The sequence below is a fragment of the Mycteria americana genome, chromosome 4 (genome assembly GCF_035582795.1).
Source record: "Mycteria americana isolate JAX WOST 10 ecotype Jacksonville Zoo and Gardens chromosome 4, USCA_MyAme_1.0, whole genome shotgun sequence".
Classification (NCBI taxonomy): Eukaryota; Metazoa; Chordata; class Aves; order Ciconiiformes; family Ciconiidae; genus Mycteria; species Mycteria americana.
In genome coordinates this window covers 49,367,421-49,391,862 of record NC_134368.1, presented here as the reverse complement: position 1 = coordinate 49,391,862, position 24,442 = coordinate 49,367,421, and the positions used below count along the sequence as shown (strand labels likewise).

The following is a 24,442-nucleotide window of genomic DNA, read 5'->3' as shown; positions in this document are numbered from 1 at the left end:
CGAAAAAGGCAAGTCTACTTCTCAAATGCTCCTTTGACTTCCAAAGGAGGCTGTCAGTCTAAACAGGAGCAAGATTTTTGAGAAAATACATCTATAATTTAAAGACCAGGGTTTTTTACTTCTTGGTTGGTGATGTTGGTTTTGTGTTTTGTTTTTATTTTTTTAAGAATACACACTTGAGGAGCAAATCTGATCTGGAGTGATTATTAAAATTCGAATAAGAGAATACAAACATAAGTAACAGCTTGAGTTTAGACAGTAAGCAAACAAGAGATTTTAAGATCTCTAAAGATATGTAGTCTTGCCATTCCTTCCAAAATAGTGAGGCAAATAGCTATGAAAAAATGGAAGAAATTTTAATAATTTACTACAGCAACTAGCTCATTAGCAATGATGAAAACATGTTTGGGAAGGATTTACTTGATCATGTAAAAACAACCACAGAAGCCTTTAAATTAAGTTCCAAAAATAAAATTTTCAGTGTCTAAGGTTGCCTCATAAGAGTAACACTGTTCTGCCCTTGCAGGTTTTATGTAAGATTTTGTGTGAACTGCAAAACATGCCTCTATGGCATGTATAAAATCTATGGAATATATATGAAGACCTGAAATGGCATTAACAGCTACAGTCTTCCTTAGTCTTGGATCATTTTACATTATACGGATTCCAGTTTAATTCTTTTGTACTGTCACATGGCTGACATTTTTTGGCCCCATGAAATCCTGTTTCTGCTTGATGCAGTTTTAATTTAAAAGCTACTTTCATATTTCATAATGTAACATAATCTAAGAATTATATTATGTTCTCTGTAGCTTGTCTCTTCATGTATGAAAATGATGTCCCCCTACCATACTGCTTTAGCCTTTTGGCTTCTTTCTGTCACCACAAGAGAGCCAACATGTCCTTGCCCATCACCTGCCCCCCAAGCATTTCTTCCAGACTTAACTCCCCAGCAGTGTGGCCTAGTAACTGAAAAATAACCATTCTGCTACTTATTGGGTGCAAAAAGTGCCAGAGCCCACCCTCATGTATCCTGAATATACACTTTCACCAAAAAGGAAAGAAGTAACACAGGATTTAGCAAAACTAAGTCAAATGTGGAATTACAAAAATTAGTACATTTTCTGAAGCAATGGAAAGGGACAACTGATCTATTTAAACTTCAAAGAGAAAATAAACCAAAAAAGAAAGGATGCAACATCTATTATGGATTCAATGAAAATCAGCTGTTATTGAAATAATGACTAGCTGTTGTCAGAACTTTGTGGATTATCTTTTCTCATAGAAGGGAACAGACTGCTCAGTAATTCCTTGAATATGTGACTTTGCCAGGTGGACTCCAGGGAGAAGGTGCTTCATTCCCATGGACAGCCTGCAACTTCCTTTGCTTCTTCTCAAGCTGCTCTCTCCTCTCTTTCTTTTCCTGAGAATAAAAAGATGTGTCAAAAAAACCAAACCAAAAACCAACCAACCAAACAAAACCAACAGAAAAGTTACAATTATTGTAATACCATTCTTGTGTAAAATGAAAAGTTAACATGAAATGGAGATTTGCCTTTTGGAGCTTAGCGCATCCCTTTTATGGATTCAGCCACACACACTGCACAACCCAACACAAGAGGCTGCACATTTGATATCATTTACGATTAAGGTGACTGTCTCAAGGATCGGCTGGTTTTGTGCGCTATCTAAACAAAAAGCCCAACAGAAGGCCTAGTGGATTAGGTACTGTATTTGTCTTGTATATAATTAGTCTCATCTTAATTATTTCTTTTCTTCTTTTCTACCTAAATCACAATGCTAAATATGTTGTTCTCATTACATAAGAACATTGATGTGTCTTTGTAACTTTCTGTACTTATTAAATCACACTTGCCATGTACTAGAACAAACTGGGAATTAAACAATTTAATTATAAACAAATATCTATCTAACTTATAAACACTGCAAGGTTCTGATGATATTTTCTACTGTTTCAAACAGCAATGGGCAGTTTGGATGATGAAGGATAAGCAAGATACTTGCAATATTCTTTTTGTGCCTGATTAACTAATGATTTTCAAGAGACCTGTCAATCAAAAAATAATTTGCAATTATTTATAATTGTTTTTGAATTTTTATATTGTTCTGTTCTATATAAAATAAGCATTCTTCTTTGCAAAGATGACTGCCATTTCACCATTGTGAGGACCAGCATCTAAGGGTGTATCTGCATTAGCAATTTAGTACCCTGGAGAGTTCTTTATAGGTGCAAATTTTCCTTGTATCGTACTTGCAGGTTTGTGGTGCATGCTTGAGCAAACCACTTACTGACTTAAAGTAGCTTCTCTCTTGGTGGAACCAAGGTTGACATTATGGACCAGAGCATCACTTACAGTGCCCCACTTGACAGGTGGATAAAAGGTCCTTGAGCAGCTGGCTTTCAGGCACATGAACAGTGCATTCATTCCTAGGACCAACAACTGGCATACACATCATTGGTAGTAAAGATGCAATGTGGATATGCAGGCTTAAAACCATCATCAGTTGTGCCGAATCCAGCCTTGGTCCTTTCCTCTTTTGCAGCCTATCAGCCAGTATTTTGAAGCACCATAAAAGTTTCATATTTTCACATGTATGAACTGCACTGCAGTGGAAGTACTGCTCCTTGAAGATAGCTGTAAGATAACTGGCACTCTCAGATAACCCATGATCCTATCCCTCTGAGGGACATTGTGTATCCTCAAATTCCCAAGATCCTAGCAGTGTCTGCCTGTTATTCATAAGTGAGAAGAGAAATAGTGAGGTAACTGTGGCTAAGGGAGTAGACTGGTAAATGGGGGTAGAAGCGTTATCATAAAAAAGGGAGCTTGAGTGGAAGTTTTCTCTCATTTTACACATATGCAGCAGTCAAACTATACTAATGCTAGCTATACATGTGATACGTACAAAAATTTTAAAAAGCATAACATGCACTGAAACATTAACCCTATCAATATGATTTTAATCTGTGCCCTTCAGGTCTTTGTTAACATAAATCTGCAGATCCAATTCAGTTAGGAATGTCTGGTCTGGCTAAATAAACACACAATTATTTCATGTTGTTACTAGCAAAGCTGATTAAAAGCAAGGCAAGGTTTGCATGGAGAAGTAATGCCCTTTACTAAAACAAGCAATGCAAAAGTTCATCACAGTTAGTATAATAAAAAATATTATCTCTCCATACAGACTGTATATTTCTGGATTATATGGAGTAATTGAGACAAAGTGGGCTTGTAGCACTGTAAGATTCTGACTCTTCTCTGTCAGCCTACACTTCTGCCCTCTTTCTCCTTCCACAGAGATCTTCCTTGATGAACACAACTAGTGGCTTTGAGTCTTCAGAACAAGTTCAAGATATTTTTTTCAGGGATTCTTAAAAGGAACAGGTTAGTACTCTAAGGGGAAAGGAGTCTGCATTATCAGTGATACTTTTCAAAAAAGACAAGAAGATGTGTGCAAGCAGTACATATGAGCTTGGGAAGAATGTGCTCTATAATGGAACACATGTATGATTCATGTTCCTGTTTTGGAGTATTTGCACATACCCAGCCAATTTATTTTTACAAAAATTTAATCATATTCTACAAATCTTAGAATCTGAATCTGTATTTGACACTCAAAGACACATCAGGACAGGTAATGGAAAACTCATTAAAAATAGGACTTATTGTAGCAGTATTGGCAATTATTTGAGAAATCACATTACGTGTTACAAAGAAATGTGCATATTTTATGTTTATAAAGCACTCTATACTGAATACATGTTGCACAACAGACTCATGTATGAAAAACTCAAACCAAAGATAAAGCATACACCCACCCAGGAAGGGAATTAAAGTTGCTTTGGATTTTTTAATCATGTCTCAGTTTTGAATGTTTGGGTTTGAAGATCCAATCTTCATGAATGAACCCCAGTGCCAGGAAAGAGTCTTGAGTCAATTTAACTGGTTTCTAAAAGATTAAATTTGACATGAAGACCTACTGGCTTCTTCCCTGCCTTCAACACACACAAAGCTTTTTATGTTCTAGTCCTAACCACAGTTCACATACTCACAAGACAATACTGATATAAATCTTCCCTAAAATAATAAACAAGATGTTATTTGTACTAACAGGAGAAGAGTAGCAGAAATAGTGAAAGATGAAAACAATAACTGTAGCTTGTCATACACTAGATCAACTCGATTGTAAGGCTTGATTTCTCTTTGGAAGTTTCCTACTCAATAGCCTAGTAAGATGAATACATTTTTCACTTACAAAATTCTGGGAAGATCACATTCTTTAGCAGTATGACTGCCACATAATTGAATTTTAGATAGTACAGAAGCCTTACAACATTTAAGAGGAATAACAATAACAGCCTTATTTCTAACATATTGCAATGCCAGGAGATTAAAATTCCAATATAGAAAGTATTTTCAGATGGATCTTATTAAACCACATGAAATGAATAACCCACGTCAGCTGTTTCTAACCCAGAAAAGCAACAAATCCATGAGACTCCTCCAGTACATAATTTCCTGATGTTCTTAAACAGCTTTAGAATGCCAAAAATAGGCGGTGAGCATGCTCAATCTCAAGGTAGAATTTCAAACTTCTTCTAGGGCATTTAACCTTACTATGTTGATCTTCAAGAATTATTTGAGAGCAGCCTTACTTCTCATCAAGTCATACTAGGTTAATGTTTACCACATAAAATAGAGAACATAACACATTTAGGATATTTGCTTTTCTCTACAGAAAACAGGTATCAAGATTACCATCTCAAAAATAATGGAAACTAAACTGATCTGTTGTTATAAACTTTCTACATGATGCTTCTCCACATTCTCCTCCTCAGAATAGGTGCATGTCAATGACAAGTGTCAGACACTGGTAGTATGTATTAAGTAAAAAACAATCATTTATCAAGCAAAACATCTAGATTGGCTTGAAGAGTACTTGGTGAGTAGCAAGAGGCAAATACTATGAAAGAAACAAAAAAAATCAGAAGCTTAAATTTCCTCAGCAATACTAAAGTATCTCTGCTCAAGATTATCCTTTTTATGTTAGTATTTTACAAGTGTTAATAGCTTTTTTCAGGCCATTTATTTTCATGCTTAAAAAGTAATCTTCTCTATGCACTTATCAAACATTCACACAATGACCTCTAAAAGTATAAGTAACAGAATTTCCATTAACATAAAAGCAGAATGTTTCTTATATTTTAGAAGAACTACAAGATTTTTATGTCTGTTTTACCCATGCATTATGGTCAACACCTGGTTCAGCTGAGGATGAATTTACACGTTCATTTCTGTTGAATGTTAATGAAAACATATTAGAATACTTCCCACTACCTTACTCCTATTTTATTTCCCTTCAAACAAAAATCCTCTTATTTGAAATAATACACTTAAAAGACTACCACAATTCTGCCCTCTCAGATTTGATGCCTGTTTATCTATCTGTAGGCAGATATCGTCTTAGTTCCCTTCATAATACATTGACAACTTTACAGGTGTTTCTCTCCTACAGTTCACTGAAGGTGTGTATCTTCTCTATTACTATATAAAGTGAGATAATATTCTGGCCAAACACGATGACAGAGCCATTGCCCAATATGCCTTCTCAATAAAGGTGTGTTAGCTGCAAAAACCAGCACAATTTCACAAAGCAAAAATGTGAAGACTGGGCATGAGACACATCAGTCAACACCTGCACATACACACGGAAAATGAGATGATTTTAGAGGTACCTCTGCCAACCAATTCAGTACCTATCACATCTTCCAACACCTGCTTATTTTTCAAACTGCTCTCTCGTGTAGGCACATGTACATCCATTTAGATCTGGTCATCCCTCCAACTACTAAAATTTTTATTAATAATCCCACTGAAGTGAAGTGATGACCTCAGGAATTTATACACAATTTGAACAGGGGAGCTTGTTCTAGGCAGCATAATTAATTCCCAAATAAAGGGATAATTTTTTTACCTTCATACAGAGTCCAAGACAGCAAAGAAGTCAAATATACAAGGAGGGGTACCATTCATGCTTTGGTACAACTATGACAATTGAGGACAGTCTCAGTAAGCGGAGCATACCAGGACAGAGCATTAGCTACTACTCAAAGCATAGTACGTACTTCCTTGGGAACCAGGAATATTGACTAAGCAAGCAATAATCTAAGATTGGACATTAATCATTTGACAAAACTGAGCTGGAAATCACTTGACAAAGGGGACCAGAGAAAACACTTACCAATGATTACAGAAATCAGAGGTATTCCAACAGGGGACCAGGTCAAGTAAGATTTTAAAAGTCTTAAACCTAAGACTGAAAAGGTTTGAAAATAGAGAGAAGGGAAAACATGCAGGCTCTTGCTGTTTTATGTAACTGCATATTTCTGTGTTAGCCAAATAAAGGATGATTCTCCTTTTAAAATCTGTCCCACACCCATACATCTGCCTGCCTCAGTTCTCACCTATCCTGCCCGCCCCCCCCCCCCAAAAAAAAAAAAAAAAAAAAAAGAAAGCCCACTCGAGACTCTGGAGAAGATTTTTTTAAGCTATTGACAGTACAAATGAATCCCTGTAAGGACCTTAACCCAGCTAAGTTGCAAGATCCCATTCTTATAAATGGCAACAGAGACCATATGTACAGGACGCATGCCAGAAATCACAAGGAAGACAGACAACAGAAGCAACACTCTCAAACTAAGAAAACCTTGAAAGTCAGTATGATGAATGACTGTGTCACAGGGTGAGGATGAAAAACACAGCTTTTTCTTTAACTAGCAAGTCACGCATCCTTAAGAAAACAATATAGGCTAAGAATATTAGTGATCTCTCTTCTAGTTTGTCTTTCTGTAGCAAGGAAAAAAAAAACTGCCTTATTGTCGGGACTAGAGTACTAGACTAGTTTACTGCTTAATGATTGTAAGAAAAATATAATTGGGAGCATCAGAGTTCCACCCTTTCTAGTAAATGGAAATAATCTCAAACCTCATTACAAGTGCTTTTATCAATTTTAAGGTATACAAGCCTCCACTTCAAATGATTCCTTGAATGTATATGGACTCACTGTTGCAGCTGGTGATGCTGCTTGGCTTTGCAGATTTTGTGCTGTGGTGAGTTGGTCCTTCAGAGATGGGTGCTCCTGACACAGAATGTCAAAAAATGAAGACTAACTATGAAATTCAAAACTCTATGACATGTAGGTAGGGAGAATATATTTTCCATGTACACTAAATAGCAAGCCCACTGTATTTTATCATCACTTTGCTCAAGAATTTTGGGGGACTAGCTATGTAATGCTGCCATCATCTGGCCTCTCTCATAACAGCATGAAAAACCATGAGTATTACAATACAAAAGTGTTCACACATTACTACATTAATCTTTTTGGTTTTGACAAAGAGCAAAAAAAACCATACCAGCCATCTTTCATATTCCTCCATAGCCTTTTTATTTTTTTCTTCCTTCTTTGCCTGTTGTATTTCTTGCTTTCTTCTCTCTAGGATTTTTTCTACTTTCTTCTGTTTCATATATTCTTCCTTTTTTTCATTCCTGTATAGTGAGAGGGAAGAACAGGAGACCATCATGTAACAGACTAAATGCTGCATGTGTGACTGATTAACTACATCGAGTCAAAAGAGATATTTTACACATTTAATAAAAGATTGAGAATATATATTCAAATCTTCAAAGTCCATCTTTATCACCAAGGTATAACTGAACCTACTATTCTATCTATTATGGCACCACCTTTTCTGTGCTACTTTCTCCTTTATTTGGTATAGAATCATAGAATCGTTTAAGCTGGAAAAGACCTTTAAGATCATCAAGTCCAACCGTTAACCTAGCACTGCCAAGTCCACCACTAAACCATGTCCCTAAGCACCACATCTACACGTCTTTTAAATACCTCTAGGGATGGTGACTCCACCACTTCCCTGGGCAGCCTGTTCCAGTGCCTGACAACCCTTTTGGTGAAGAAATTTTTCCTAATATCCAGTCTAAACCTCTCCTGGTGCAACTTGAGGCCATTTCCTCTTGTCCTATCACTTGTTACCTGGGAGAAGAGACCGACCCCCACCTCTCTACAACCTCCTTTCAGGTAGTTGTAGAGAGCGATAAGGTCTCCCCTCAGCCTCCTTTCCTCCAGGCTAAACAACCCCAGTTCCCTCAGCCGCTCCTCATCAGACTTGTGCTCTAGACCCTTCACCAGCTTTGTTGCCCTTCTCTGGACATGCTCCAGCACCTCAACGTCTTTCCTGTAGTGAGGGGCCCAAAACTGAACACAGTATTCGAGGTGCGGCCTCACCAGTGCCGAGTACGGGGGAACAATCACTTCCCTAGTCCTGCTGGCCACACTATTTCTGGTACAAGCCAGGATGCTATCGGCCTTCTTGGCCACCTGGGCACACTGCTGGCTCATATTCAGCTGGCTATTGACCAATACCCCCAGGCCCTTTTTCACCAGGTAGCTTTCCAGCCACTCTTCCTCAAGCCTGTAGTGTTGCATGGGGTTTTTGTGGCCCAAGTGCAGGACCTTGCACTTGGCCTTGTTGAACCTCATACAATTGGCCTTGGCCCATTGATCCAGCCTGTCCAGGTCCCTCTGCAGAGCCTTCCTACCCTCAAGCAGATCAACACTCCCACACAACTTGGTGTCATCTGCAAACTTACTGAGGGTGCACTTGATCCCTTTGTCCAGATCATTGATAAAGACATTAAACAGAACTGGCCCCAATGCTCAGCCCCGGGGAACACCACTTGTGACCGGCCACCAACTGGATTTAACTCCATTCACCACAACTCCTTGGGCCCAGCCATCCAGCCAGTTTTTCACCCACCTAAGAGTATGCCCATCCAAGCCATGAGCAGCCAGTTTCTCCAGGAGAATGCTGTGGGAAACGGTGTCAAAGGCTTTACTGAAGTCTAGGTAGACAACATCCACAGCCTTTGCCTCATCCACTAAGCAGGTCGCCTTGTCATAGAAGGAGATCAGCTTGATCAAGCAGGACCTGCCTTTCATAAATCCATGCTGACTGGGCCTGATCACCTGGTTGTCCTGTACATGCCGCATGATGGCACTCAGGATGATCTGTTCCATCAGCTTCCCTGGCACCGAGGTCAGACTGACAGGCCTGTAGTACCCCGGATCCTCCTTCTGGCCCTTGTTGTAGATGGGTGTCACATTTGCTAACTTCCTGTCAACTGGGACCTCCCAGGTTAGCCAGGACTGCTGATAAGGGATTGAAAGTGGCTTGAGAGCACTTCTGCCAGCTCCCTCAGTACCCCTGGGTGGATCCCATCCGGCCCCATAGACTTGTGTGTGTCTACGTGGTGTAGCAGGTCGCTAACCATTTTCCCTTGGATTATGGGGGCTTCATTCTGCTCCCTGTCCCTGTCTTCCAGCTCAGGGTGCTGGGCACCCTGAGAACAACTGGTCTTACTATTAAAGACTGAGGCAAAGAAGGCATTAAGTACCTCAGCCTTTCCCTCATCCTTTGTCACCATGTTTCCACCCACGTATCATACAAAAAACTTAGATTCAAAGCTTCTGTGGGTAATACTAAGTTGGACATGGTCTGTGAAAACCCTTGGCTTGTAAAACTAACAAAGAATTACTCCAGCAGACACCTCTCATTTGCTTCTGAATACATCTACATTCATACATTGTATTCCACAAAACTTTAAGATTTACCTTCCTTCCTATGGTTTAGTAATGAAGCATGAGACTCATCACATAATACATTGTACTACTCAATCAATCTTACTTCTCAGTTGCGGTATCTCTGCCTGGGCTTAGTCAGTAGCCTTTTGGGGAGGAAAGCATTTAAGTTACTAAACTGAAAGAAGCTGTACAGCTTGTTCTCATTGTTATGCTTGTTCTCCATTGGGACTGAAGAGCCTGATCCCAAGCACGCCATTGTCTGCCAATTAAAAGCACATCAAGCACTCACAGAAGACCTATTGCATTTATAAGCAAAGATTTGGGAAACTATGATATTGCAAAACCCAGTGCAGTAGTACCATTTTTCAACTGCTGACATGCTGTCTCTCTTCTTCTCTGCAACCAGTTCCTCTTCTTTCTTCTTCCTGATTCTTTCAGACTGTTTTTCTTTTCTGCTTTGCTCTCTTAAATATTCTGCCTTTCTTTCTTTCCATTTCTCGAATGCCTAAAGAAAACCACAGATTCATTAGAAATCTTACCCACCACCTTTTTGTCAATACTCCACTTACTTATTCTTTTTTTTTTTTTTTTTTTTTGTAATTTCCACACATTCCAATTTTGGAATATTTGTTTGTAGCATTGCTCAGAAGTGGGTATCACTATACCTAAAAAGAATAAATTATTTTTCCCAGTAAGTAATAGTTCATTGCCAATGTGTTTATATGGAGTTTATTTTACGTTCAGTTAATAGAATCCAAATATGGAAAAATGCCTGTTTGTGTGCAAATGTAAACATTACATACTTCCAACAGAACAGAATCTAATATGAGCTTTCTTCAAAAATTAACCATATTTAGATTTCAGAATCTAGTTCGTTTCCATCTCTTGCTGGATTAATCAAAATTATTCTCAACAATCTCCTGAACCATATCCGATACACATTTATGTACATATTTCACATCACCTTCTGTGCTGCTTCTGTTTTCTCCTCATTCTGTTCTGCTGCTTTCTTTTTCTTAAGTTCCTCAAGCTTCTTTTTTTCACTTAACTTCTTTGCTTCTCTTCCTTTCTTTTTTTTCCAGGCTTCAAAAGATGCAATTGCTTCCTCTCTTTTAACAGCTTCTTTCTAGATTGAAAATAACAGTCTACATTTAAATACACTTAAATATAAAACTGTAATTGAAATAGTATGCTTTAAACTCATTGTCAAATGTAGGATTACATGGAGCAATAAAGAAATGGAAATTGATTTGCAGACAACATTCCAAGTAATACTCAAAATTAAATTTGAACTATATAGAGTGGTTTTTTTGTATGTTCATTTTTAATTTAATTGAATGAGACAAAATACTCCTGAAAAATATGTGCAGAAGAATATGAAATACATGTTCAATGCTTAGAAGTGAAACATATTAAATACTTAAAAACCAAATCTAAGAATTGCGTATGGTGCTATTCAAAATACAGTCCTCTGTAGATAAGCGTCTCTTGAGATAGGGAGCAAACTCATTTTCTAACAGATGACAAATCAAAACTTAACACCTGAAGGGCTGATTATCCCAAGGTCTTTGTAAACAAACCTGAAAATTAGTCTAAGAAGCACACTTTATAACATACCTTACATAAATGTGTACGGAAGCATCAGCCACACACCCTTTACAGCAACCATAACAAGTGGGACATGCCATTTACTGTTTCAACTCACCTCGTGCTATTTAGAGAAAACCAGACGCTTTAGAATAGCAGAGTCATGTAATTAGGCAGAAAGCACAGGTAAGCATACTTCTGAGAATTATAGTTTGTCAACTTCCTTTTAAACAAGAATGTAAACAAACCTTTTCAGTATTGTTCCTTAGATTTTCAGCTTTCTTCTTTTCAATCCTCTTTAATTCCAGTAGAAAGACCCTTTTCTTTTCCAACCAATTCTGTAAGGACCATTAGAAGACTTTTATACTTTTGAAGTCTTTTTAAGGTATAACTAAAAAAGTTTTGTTAAAACAACCAAATATTATTAAAGCAGCACCAATATAATGACCACCAAAATTACTCTTAATTCTTCCATGTGCTACTTAAATAACTATCCCATGTGGAAGACTAAGGTTCTAAAATCAGAGCTACAAAATAGAAAAAACCTTAAGGCTCTTTAAAAAAAAAAAATCTTTAAAAAAACACCCAAAAAAGTAAGCATTAAAAAAATGAAAAAGAAGAATGGAATAAAGATTATTATCACTTGGTATATAGGAATACTATTTAAATTTATTTTTTCTCTTGCAAATACTATAATTAAAGAGAATAAAATCCAACTGGGAAGAATGAGACTTCAGGCATCCATAAAGTGTTATGAGTCATTTGCAGAATCAGGCTTAAATTTTCAAGGTTTAATTATGTATTTTGTATGCTGCTTAGAGATACAAGTGTCGTAAATGAAGCCCATTTTACCTTTAAAAATTATGGAGACAATATAAATATGGATTTGAGGTTCTAAATTTTGTTCTAGAACCATAACAAGTATTAAAAACACATACCAATATGAACAGCATCTATTAATGAAAGTTTTTTTCACATAGATTAGTAGCAAAAATCTGTTGGAACCCACAGACTAATCATTATGAAATTCTACACAGAATCCACATAGATTATCCTTCTGGAGAGAATACTAGCCTTGTTTTCACTTTTCCTGAATGCCAACTGAATAGAACACACCAGGAAAAAAACCTTTAAACTACGCACTTACTTATGTTAAGGAAGAAGTAGAAATAAAGGAAAATATTATATGTGTCTGAAAATAGTCTGACACAATAAATTATGAACCACAGTATGTCCCTCTCATCTAGCTTTTTAGTTCATAATTTGATGAAAAGGCATAGCCAACAGAATAAAAGGATTATTACACCTGTAACCATATGCAAGGAATATACTCAGAAATATTGATTTCAAGAAAATAAGAGGTGTTGACTCCTCTAACAGCGCTTTTATATGCATAGTTTTGTTTGTTCGTTGTTTTGTTAGTTTTTTATTTGTTTGTTTTTAAGATCTACCTGGAAAACAGCTGCTCGTAAACCATCTGCTTTGTCAAATTCTGTACTGTTCTTCTGCACGCGTTTATCCTCCAATACCTTTAATGTTCCCAGATATTGAGATGAAATAGGTGTAGTTGATGGAACAGCTTTTGCCTTTTTCTTTAAGTGCGCAGAAGACAGAGACCTATCAAAATACAAAGACACAAACACATCAATGATTTTTCCATTTATTGTAGCTGATACTAGAGTAGTGTTCCTTTTATTTCAGTGTATACCAAAGGTTAATGCGATTCTGTTTTTACATGCCCTTGGCTGGGGATAGGGGAAAAGGAAAGGAGGAAGAAGCCCGTTTTCTTCTGAGGGCTTTACTATTGCCTAAACAAACCACTACTCAACATATTCAGCCCAAGAAAGTTTACAAATCCCTTATACTTTCATCTACAAAACACCTTAAAATCTGTAAAGACATCATGGACTGGATTCATTGGTGGATCCAGTAGCACACGCTCATCATAGACATTGTCAAAAGACTTGGAGTCTGATCCAATATAACCCTGAGCAAGGGTTATAATAACATGCCACATCTACTAAACTGTTCTCCACAGATGCTCAGAGGTTGTCAGCAGTGAAGATAATGCTGACAGAAAATGAGAGTGAAGCAGCATTGTCAGGGCATTTACATATATCTTACACTCTGCAGACTGTGATACATAGCATCTTTCTCTTACCTGTCAGATAAAGAAGCTTTCGGGTTTTGTAGAACTCTCTCCTTTGTTTCACTTAGTTTCTAAGAAACACAAAGGAAAAGTAAAATTATAGAGTCTCTCAAGCTACAGAACTAGATCAAGATGAAACAAATTTTTACAAGCTAACAAGGATGCTGGGAGTTGGACTCTATGATCCTTATGGGTGCCTTCCAACTCAAGATGTTCTATGATTCTATGATGTTAGAAAAATATGCAAGAAAGCCACTCTAATACAGAAAGGGTACAGTACAGGGTAAGAAAGTAAAAAAAAACCACAACAAACCAACCAACCAACCTTTCAGAATGCCTGTATTGTTTTGGAATGGCACCTAGAAATGTTTCTTTGTATTATGTAAAAATATAGTCTATAGTTTAGAAATACAAAGGAATAAGAAGAACCCAGCTGGACAGTGGGCTTCCCTGTTATTATATCAACACTCTTTTAACTGTTTTTAATATTTAGCTTTAACAGTTACATGTATCTACATATTTTCTTTCTTATGATAAAGCATAAAGTGCTTTGCATCTTACCCATTATTCCATCTTCTGCCAACATACACTGCTCATTCCAATTTAGCTAACCTCACAATAGAGATTTGACATTTTCACTTGGATAAGGGTATTTCATTAAGATTGGAAAATGCACATTTCAATACCTTTATCTGGTTCAAATGATTTGTGTAAAAGGTATTCCCTACATCTTCCATAAAACTCTACAGAATTTGTAAGAGCCTCAGCTCTAGAAGCCAGAGATAAAGTGCCAGATTACAAACAGAGTTCTACACATTTAAGGTACCAACAGTAACTTTACAAAACTTTTCACCATGCTTCTAGGGCATTTTTCTAAACAATGGTAAAAACGCATATGAATAAATACCTTGACAGAGTCCTTTGAAGTGTTCTTTGCCTCCCCATGCTCAGACTGATCATGCACTGATACCTTCTGTTGTGTATCAGTTACTATTTGCCCTTCCACTATTTTCACCATTTCATCTGAACTGTCATCTGTTGACTTCTCTAATTTCTTTGTTTTCTCATATACTGTGGTCATCATTACTTCTGTCACAGAAGGGGATTTTCTACTATTTTCCTCCACTTTCAAGTCACTGGTGCTGATCTTCTTCTGATCTTGATCTAATGGGAGAAAAAAGATTGAGAGGACACATTAACAAGAATTTCATTGTTTCTCAGTATTGTTGTTTCTGTACTAAAAACATCTGTTTATGAAACATTACTAAATGTTATATAACATAATGTATTTTCTGTATACTTCCTTCTAAGAACTATATGGACTAATAAGAAGAGTATTCACTTGTATTGTATTTAAATGTAAGACTGGAATATGAACTGAAGTTTTAACAAATGTTACAGAATGTGTGAGCACGACAAAGGCAAAACTTCCCATCCACCTCACCACCCAAACATGGTTCTAGTGCAGAAACCAAAAGCAAGAGCCATTGCAATCACAGCAAGAGCTCTTCTGACATCTAGCAAACTACTAATGAAGTCTGTATGACAATTTGGGTAACAAAAACTACTTTCATTGTGTGGTGTTTTTCAGGGATGCAGGACACACAAGGAAATAGCAGAAAGATTCTGCAGTGAGGATTTAAACAAAACGTCACCTCAATTTAAATGCGTGCCTAAGTGGTGAAACTGTAATTTATGAAGCACTTTATTAATAATACTTAAAAACCAGTTTTATCAGATCTGAACTGCCATTAGTGCAGAGATCTAAATATGTAAAACAATTCAAACCAAAAAAGGCCACAGTAAATTCCAAATTACAGTCTTCCACAATTTTCTGATGGAATTCTTAAACTAAATATAAGTTGTGGATGAGAGATTAACTTCAAGTTACCTGAAGAAAGGCATATCAATGCTGACAATCTAAGAAATTTAACGTAGATTTACAATGATGAAGGTAAGTTCCAGGTGACAAGGAGAATTCTGAATTTATATGAACCATTTTCTATCCTCTCTTTCATATTTTACTTTACACTTACTAGATAGGACAACTGTATATAAACTGTAGGCATCAGAAACTGTACAACTCTAAGCTGCAGCACTGAGTGCAGAGGACACTGGAGACAGATTTACTGCTGACTATGAGCACTTTGTAGCATGAACTTCACAGAACTTCAGGTGCAAGTCAGTTTGGCTCTATTTGCAAAATGGATACAAAATACTAACCTTCCCATGGTTAGCTAAAAAATGCTACATAAAACCTGTAACTGTTATCATTGTAGTTCCTATCTTGACAGTTCAAGCTACACAAGTTGGATTAGTCTGCTTGGAGTTCTCACACCTGCACACTTCAGCATCATATGTAAACAATCTTTTCCAATCCCTTTTCCTCCACTTCTGTTGAAGACTCCATATCATTGTTGTTTCTATGTCCTCTGTCCTCACAACACCACCTTTATCATTCCCTTCATCTTATGCTGTCCCTGCACTTGGAGAATCTACCCATTCCAGTACACTGATGCTCATATTCTTTTCCCCATACAAACTCTCCTTAGACATTTTCATTAACAATGCTTAAAAGCATCAAGCTATACCAAACAATTTTTCTAATCCAAGGTATTAGCAAAATAGAAAAAGGAACTGAAATTAAACACAGATCTAAGCATATTTGTTATTTACTACTCTCTACATTGCCTGAGTTTTCAACTTTTGTTCACCTTTCTGCACTAAATTCTTCAAGCCAAGTCCTATCTTTTATCTCATTAGGCTGGGGCATATGGACATTACATGGGCCATACAGACAGCATTTTTCTTGCTAAATCTGACAGTCTATGTTACCTACCTGTTAGTCCTGCACACAGCAAATTACCTCCCGGCATGATTCCCTTAGCAAATTAAAAAAGGTTTCTAAGAGCCTGTTGCAGTGCTTTTCAACCTGGGGTTCATGGATTTTTTGTAACCAGTCTGAAAAAGGGGACTACAAAAGGTAAGTTCAATGGATACTGCTGAGAAGCCCACAGATTTGATATTTCCTAAAGGGTCTGCACATTCTCTAAGAACTGTTAAGGATTCACAAATTCAAAAAAATAGAGAAGTGCTACTTAGTTTGTATTAACCTTTGTGGAAAAGGTGCAGGATGAAGTGAAAGATTTACCCTAGTCATGTTGACTGCATAAGAGGAAATGAAATTAAAATTATTTGGTTTAAGTCTCAAAGATGCTTAAACAATGATGTATACACGTGACACAAGTCAAAGTACAAAAACTAAATTCTTAAACTTTAATCTCTTTCTCTCCACTCCTGGGATGCCTCTAGGGCCAAGTTTCTCAATACCTGGGATGATACTTGGACCTAACTTCAAGAATGAGGCTGGGCCATTCTCAAAACCAGAACAGGAGACACAAGGGCGTGAGAAAGATACTAAAACAGAGTAGAAAGGAAATTAAGAATGCCACTGATTTTTAAGATGACTTGTATTGGACCATCAGATATTACTAAGGTATAAATGATAACATTTATCCGCTTGTATGTATCTAAGTGCTACCTTTTGCAGGTGGTGCTTTTCCACACATCAGTAAATTGGAGTCTCCACATCTTTCATTGTGGGAAGTAAAATTAATGGAAAATGGTGGTGAAGTACTTTCTAGCCATGGACCCTTAGATTAGAAAGTGACAAATAAACAAGTGAGCAATTCATAACAAATCAGAATAATTTAACTTGACTTCATAATACTTTGACAGAATGCTTGTTCAGAACTCTCTAGGAGAAGTATAATTCTTGTTTTACATTTGGAGAAATAAAACCAATCAGCACATAAAGCTGCAAACCATCACAAAATCCTGTTTCTAGTTAGAATGAAAAAGAATTAAGTTCTCTTATTGGCCCCTCATTATAAGAATGCTACTGGCAAAGACATTTTTTCCCACTCCAATTTTTGTCCTATTTTTCTCCCAGAAAATTTTGTCAGCTAAATAAAAGTTAGTTTCAAAAGTTTCCAATGTAGATGGTAAAAAAAAAAAAAAAAATCAACACATATACTCTCTTACTTCAGGACCAGGGCTTTCGGCAAGTAATTTTTTCTTGGGCGTGGCTTGGGCATTCAGAGTAGTTAGGGATGATGGTGCTGAAAACGAAGACAATCCATTTCTAGAAGTTATTTTTCCTTCTGACCTATTAAGCTTATTGTCTTCCACAGGACCACTTTTTCTCAACATATTTCTTGGTTGAGGTAATGGTTTATAACAGCCATCTAATGAAAGAATACTGATATTCTCAGCTGAAAATAAATATTATAGTTTCAGTTATGCCTAGTTAAAGACATTTTAGTCTGGAACACTATTTTGTCAAGTTAGATTCAACTAACTATTTTCATTTAAATGACCTATTTAAATAATAGCATAGCTTTCTTAATACAGTGAGGCCATATACAGACAGCTATATAAGAAGTTACAGCCACTTTTTCAGGAAGTTTAATGAAAGTTTTAAAGTTTCTAATATAATCTCTAAATAGACATTTTATTATCTCTGTATATAATGAAACGACACTTAGGAGCTTATCTGCAATTAGAGTTTTCATAAATATAGAAGAGAATACATATCTAATACAGCACTGTTGTAAGAAAAAACTTTTTGCTATTCTGCTTGTCCCTTTATCTACTAGAGAAGATACAGACTGCTTCTCTCCACACAGTGCAGAACAGAACAACCTTGGGTAGGAGGAGACATCATGAGAAATGCAGTCGAAGAAGAGGGCTTTCAGTATATTTCTAGCTTCTTCCATGATGTCTCCGTTCCCTCCCTAAGGCAGTCACTGGGCAGCAGAACCATGACGTAATGGTTTCTTAGAGATCCCTATCCTCTGGCTCCTCACCCTCCTCCTATTTAGTAATCCAGTCTTCTTCAAGTTTTCTTCCCCTGCCCTGCCACCAACAAGATCAAGCCATACAACGGCTTTCTATCTGCCTTTTTCTTTACGTATGCCGATCCACATAGAAATGCGTATCTAATTCTACACATTGCCACAGAAGCATTTCTTATTAAGTCCTAGTTCATACAAATCTATCGCAGGAAATGGGAGAATCACCTTGCCTATCCCGCATATGCAGCTGCATAAAGTCTAATTATATAATTAGTGTGAAGGTTAGAGAGCTAAGAGGTCACAACAATATTCCTACAAGTACACTGAGAATTTTTCCATGCAGTAAATCACAAGAAAATCAAAGGAGCAGAAAAAGCTGATTAATCTCTGGATAGTAATTTCCTCTGTTGGACAGAGATCAATTTATCTAATATAAGAAAGTTTACAATGGTTGACTACTGAAGACAATATGCTAATATCACTATACTACTTAGATTCACATGAAGGAAAAGGAGTACTTCAACTTTTTTCTGCCAGGCTAAAACTACATAAGTATACTGGCCATGAAAGAGAGGCATCTGCAGTGCCCAGCTGCACATTCAAATATCTAGCACTTTCGTGCTATCATGTGGAAAGAAAAAAAGGAGCCAATGCCGCTAATCATGCCCTACCAATCTCAAAGTTGTAATCTTCCATCACAGGTAATGATCAGCCATAAATTTCTCTCAACATCAAACAGGACAAATTCTTCTCATATTAGGAAGTAGATAAAAAATATGAAGTATTTTGACATTTTAAATTTTTAAAAGCACATATAGTCAATTAGCAGAATTCCAAGTTCTGCTTTGCATATTAAAAACAAATTAGCTATTCTTATATTGAAACATTAAAGTCCTTTTTTCACGTGTTTGACTATACATCCAAAGTGGCTCAGTTATCTTCAAAGTAAAAGATAATTTGCAGTTTTTACTTTGTGATGGTGAGAAGTCTACCACTCATAAATGTTCTGGTTACAGCTCATTTTCTGACATTCTAGCATCATTACATTACAGCATCATGATGTCTCAGCATCACAACTTCAACATTATATTTGCGAACACTGGGGTCCAACTTCACTGGCCATACAGAAGGGATGCCTGTTTAAGGACCTTTCCATTAAAGGGTGCATGGATGCTGTGGACACTGTGTGAATATGGCTTTCTGTGCTATGCACATGCAGAGGAGGCAACACTGTAGTCCTCCCACACCTTCCATGGACATGCACTGATGGACAGCTGGACTTTAGGTACCCAAACAGCTCGTTTGCATCTCCTGAAAGGAAAAGGCAAATAGGAACCTCCTGCTACTTGGCCCACACTGGTTCGGTTTACCCCCTGGCAGCTGGAGGTTATCAAAACGTGTGTTTTTAGAAGACTGTTGAATAAATTCCCTGCAAGCCAAAGCAGCCGATACTTATCACAGGAAATAACCCAAATTAACAACACTTTAAAATACTGTAATATGGCTAAGCAAGTAGCAGCAACAACATTCAAATGCTTTCTTTTCACCTGATGCTGAAGCATTTCTTGCTTTGTGCACCCGTGGCTTTGGTATTGGTTTGTTTTCCTCTTGGTTTCTTTTTTTCTGTAGTTCACGAATAGGCAAGTCATTACAGTGGTCACTTTCACTATTACCACATGGTACTTCTTCAGCAGCTGAACACTCTCCATTATTTTTCCTGTTATCACCCTCATTTTGACTTTCCAAACATTCTTCTTCACCATCTTTTCTGTCATCTTGTATGTTTTCACTTTCTAAAAGCATTATTTGCTGAAGCTTCTTTTCATTAAAGGATGAAGTCAAGTCATCAGCAGCTTCGTTTTCCATATCTGCTGCTTTTTGTGAAGCATCATCATCTGAGAGAGGACTCTCAACAGCAACTGATTTCTTAGTGCTTTCCACACTTGAATTACTTTCTTTAAGTTCTTCCCCAATACCTGAAAATAGCACATTATCAACTTCCATTTGAGACAAGTGGAAAAAAATGGGACACAGAAACTATATCTTCTAGAATTTAAAATTATTTTTCATAGAACACTCTCCTGACTTAAGTCTCTGAGCATTTCTCTTTCTGCACCTCTGACCTCTGCAAAGCCACCAAACTAGATCCTTATTCTACTTCATTTCCTGTCATCTGTTTTCATGGACCCAATCCGAAGAAAATACTTCAAATATTCACTGGTTAATTCTTATCTGTCATGCAATTTAAATCCCTTCTAAAAAACTATGTCTCCAACGCCATAAGAAGTGGAAGCAAGTCAACAACAACAAAGCCAGGCACATTTGGTCACCAGAATCCATCCTCCCCTTCTATTCTCTTCACTTCCGTGCCATCTGAAATCTACTAGAAGATACTCAAAGGAGATATCTGCTCCAACGCTAAGGTTCACATGTTTAACAAAAATATTTTTATCTTCTGTAGTCTGTTATTTCTAATTGATTTTATTTCAGAGTTCAAATGCTCAAGGAAGATGACAGAAGAATGTCATGATAGTTGAGTAACATATTTAATGCAGGAGGAGCTTTTTTCTAAATCTTGTCAGCAAAGGAAAACCAAAGTATCCCACAAACTTTTAAAAGATGTTTCAGATGTGAATGAAAAACAAGACACAGAGTCCTTTTAAAAATACATTATGATATTTCAGATTCATATTTCCCTTAACATGCAGCCCCACATCAGGAGGAAGAAGAGCCATTCAGCCAATCTCATTAGACTAAACATAAACATTACCAAATATCAAATGCATCGTGGCCCAAGAAAAACAGCCAGATCAAACCTGTTCCTGGTTTGTGTACACTGCCAGGCAAGCATGCTCTGCAGTGTGTCCTGCAGCCCTTACTCGCTGACTGTCCAGACTGGGAAAACAGTAAGACAACAACATGGCTTGCTCTCTGCCCGTGTCTACTTTCTTTCACAGTACTGTGCGCTACTGTCTCATCCAGGTGTCCATTGTAAACAATATGGCTAAGGAGTAAAACTGGGCATCACAACTGTAGGAAACAGCACAGACTGCGTCTGGTCTAGCAGGCTGGCATGACCACTGATTTTGCTGGGAATTCTGCTCCTAACTTGGAAGAGGAGGACTAAGTGATTTAGAAGTTGTTAAAATATGAAATCTTGGAACTTTAAATCATATTGACTCACAAAGATTCTCTGTGATCTAGTAATGAGTTAAGAAAGGGAAGAACACGAGGAAAAATATTTAATTCCTTCTTACCATTTAACATGCCATCTTCGTCACTCTCAAAGTCATCTGAGTATTCAGCTGTTTGCTCTCTTGCTGCATGAGCACAAGTTGCTTCTTGTAGCTCATCCTGAAATGGTTTCACAAATAATTTTTACACAGAAGGGAAGATTCACCTCTTCAAGTTCAGCACCAATTCCCCCCTCCCACACATACATAAGTAAAACTGAGCAACAGAGATTAACCTGTTTAACTGAAAATTATTGTGAAGGGTAAGTAAAATACAGTGTTTTCCCCCAATTTTTCTGTGTTAAAAAAACCCTCCATGTATTAATTAATATTTCTTCTTCATAAGAAACATATCTTGCAGATCCCTCTCCATTTTTTGCAATAATGAAGTTGTATCATCATGTGACACTTTTTCCCCCTTTCATATGTTTTGATTAGCAAGAACACAACAATGAGGTCTGTACAGTCACACATGATAGAAAAGGTGAGCACGGACTATGTCTCCAACGCCATAAGAAGGGGAAGCAAGTCAACAACAACAAAGCTAGGCACGTTTGGTCGCCAGAATCCATCCTCCCCTTCTAGTCTCTTCACTTCCATGCCATCTGAAATCTACTAGAAGGTACTCAAAGGAGATATCTGCTCCAATGCTAAGGTTCACATGTTTAACAAAATATTTTTACCTTCCTGTAGCCTGTTATTTCTGGAGCAGGTGGCAGGTCCAAAACAAGGGAAGAATTTTGCATAAGCCACCGCTGATATTTTCGACTCTCTGCTGCAGGACCTCAAGGACACACCATGTTTACATGGGTTCTGAAGGCAACTGGCCTTACTTATAGATTAAAAATACATTACGAAATGCAGCAGTATCTCCAGATTGGAAGACCCTGAGCCACAAACCACTGAAGGCTTGAGAGCAGGTTGTTTGACATGGGCCTTACGCTCTTCCCGAGGCACCTGCTGTTGGCTACTGCCGGTCCTTTAGCCTGAGCCATTTTTGCAGGACTATGAGGAACAGGGAAGTCAGGCTCTTCACGTCTTGGAGCGACTGTTTCCCAGGTTATGCACAGCGAACAGCTTCTAGTGTGCACACAGAAGGAAACCTGCTTCCCAGTTTTCATTTTGATAGCAAATCGGCTTTTTTGTCTGTGTTGTCTTTAACAGCAAATTACTGTATTCCCAGTCGCAGACAAACGCCACGGCCGCCGTTCCCCGGCCCCACAGGCAGCGCTCCCCGCCCGCGGCCTGCCGCCCGCCCCGCTCACCTGCAACGCGCTGCGCCGCCCAACCGCCCGGCGGCCGCCGCCTTCCCCCGACATGGCGGCGGCTCTCGCTCCCGCCCGCCAGCGCCTCAGGCCGCCGGCCGGCCCTCCGAGAGCCCCCAGAGCCTCCAGAGCCCCCAGAGCCCCGGCCCCGGCCCCGCCGCCGCCCCGCCCGCCGCCGCACTGCCCGTCGCCCGGCAACGCCGCGGCGCAGGAGAGAGCGAGAGCGGATAAAGGGCGGGCGGTGGCGGCAGCGGCGGCCCGGGACCCGGCGGCGGAGCGTCTCCGCCTTCAGGCCGCGGCTGCAGGCTGGCGGGCACCGGCAGTCATGGCGCTCCCGCCTTGAGTTTGGCACCGCTGAGCTCCCGCCTCTCACCCCAAACCTCGAGGCCCTCCGTGTTCCATAACTGCACGTACAGAGCTTAGGGTCCGGCAGTGGCCAGGGACACCTATGCGTCAAAATGGGGGCCTGCTGCCAATGCTGAGCAACTTCCTAACCTGGGCCAAAGTCAGGCTTCACCCATGCTCTGCAGAAGCCAGCTGAAGTCGACAGGATTTATTCTTTATGCCCACATCCTACATGTAACCCACGTAGCTGTTACCACGAGGTATATGTACGTGCAATCCGCTCAGGACATGCCATCACAGTAGGAGACAGGAGTGACACAGGTTCATCAACCCCGCTCTCACGGTCAGGTAACTGTCCAAAACTTCCCACTGGGGATTTAAGTGCTGACATGGACAACGCTTTCCATAAGGAACAAACTCATTTCAGTGCTCTCTAGAAAAAAAAATCTCATAGCACCTGTGCATCAATCTGAATGAAATTTTAGAGATGACGGAATGACAGCGGCGTAAAAGTAAATCCCCTGGTGCTTACATCTCCTGATGCTCCTTATTGCCCCACGAGGTGGTTGTGCAACACACCTGGCAAGCACCCACGCCGGCTGCCCAGGCACCTTGCCAAGCAGCACGCGTCCCTGCAGGGCTGGCTGGCCTAGAGCTCATCTCTCCACTGCGGGAGCAGTGACGGAGGCAACCAAACGCCACGATGCTCCGGGAATGTCGATCTCGTGCATCGAAAGAAAACTGTCGACTTCAGGACTGCGTACAGATACGGACAACTCTATTCTTCCTCCAGTTTAAATGCTTGTGATGGCTCCTTTTCTAAAATAAGATTAGTGCTTCAGCGGTCTTAGTGTTAATAAAGAACATCTGACATACTCTCTGTACTAGTGTTATATTTGCCTGTATTAATCTTCCCCAAAACGCATGACATTTTTACACGTTGTGCAGAAGAAAATCTCTCTGACAGAAACTGAGAGAATATGTAGGACAGAGCCCAAAGCCTTAGGACTTGTTGCCTCTTGTTTATTTATGTAGAGTTACATTTTAAAAGCACTGCAGTTACACAAAGGCCACAACACACCTGGGGGAAAGAGGCCCCGAGTTCTAACGAGTAACCTTAGGTTTAAACTAACAATTAATTGTGAATGATTATCGATATTTATGTACCATCTGTGAGCAGCTCCTTGCTTTGTTTACCTATATTTCTTTATGACCAAATAATGCTTTATCTGCTGATTATTCATGCCATTTGTTGAGAGTTATGCTTGATGCACAATATTTTTTTTCTATTGTATTCACATATAAAAGCCTTACATTTGAATC

The 24,442-nt window shown here is 38.6% G+C and overlaps 1 protein-coding gene across 1 annotated transcript; it reads right to left on the bottom strand.

The window, feature by feature from the left end:
* Positions 1–1,300: 1,300 nt before the first annotated feature.
* MAP9 (microtubule associated protein 9) lies at positions 1,301–22,828 on the bottom strand. The gene is made up of 12 exons (XM_075500497.1): positions 22,775–22,828; positions 21,534–21,630; positions 19,824–20,252; positions 14,328–14,584; positions 13,433–13,491; positions 12,723–12,888; positions 11,520–11,609; positions 10,649–10,810; positions 10,044–10,189; positions 7,439–7,571; positions 7,087–7,161; positions 1,301–1,423 (listed from the first exon to the last, which is right to left on the bottom strand). Exons 1-12 carry the CDS (start codon positions 22,826–22,828, stop codon positions 1,301–1,303), a joined length of 1,791 nt encoding a protein of 596 aa, XP_075356612.1.
* Positions 22,829–24,442: the final 1,614 nt, after the last annotated feature.

Excerpts from the sequence above, each read along its gene's own strand:
- MAP9 (XM_075500497.1), bottom strand. The coding sequence starts at position 22,828 with ATGTCGGGGGAAGGCGGCGGCCGCCGGGCGGTTGGGCGGCGCAGCGCG. Across the intron at positions 21,631-22,774 it reads GGCGGCGCAGCGCGTTGCAG|GATGAGCTACAAGAAGCAAC; the intron begins GTGAGCGGGGCG and ends AAACCATTTCAG. Across the intron at positions 7,572-10,043 it reads ATGTCAGCAGTTGAAAAATG|GAATGAAAAAAAGGAAGAAT; the intron begins GTACTACTGCAC and ends CTCACTATACAG.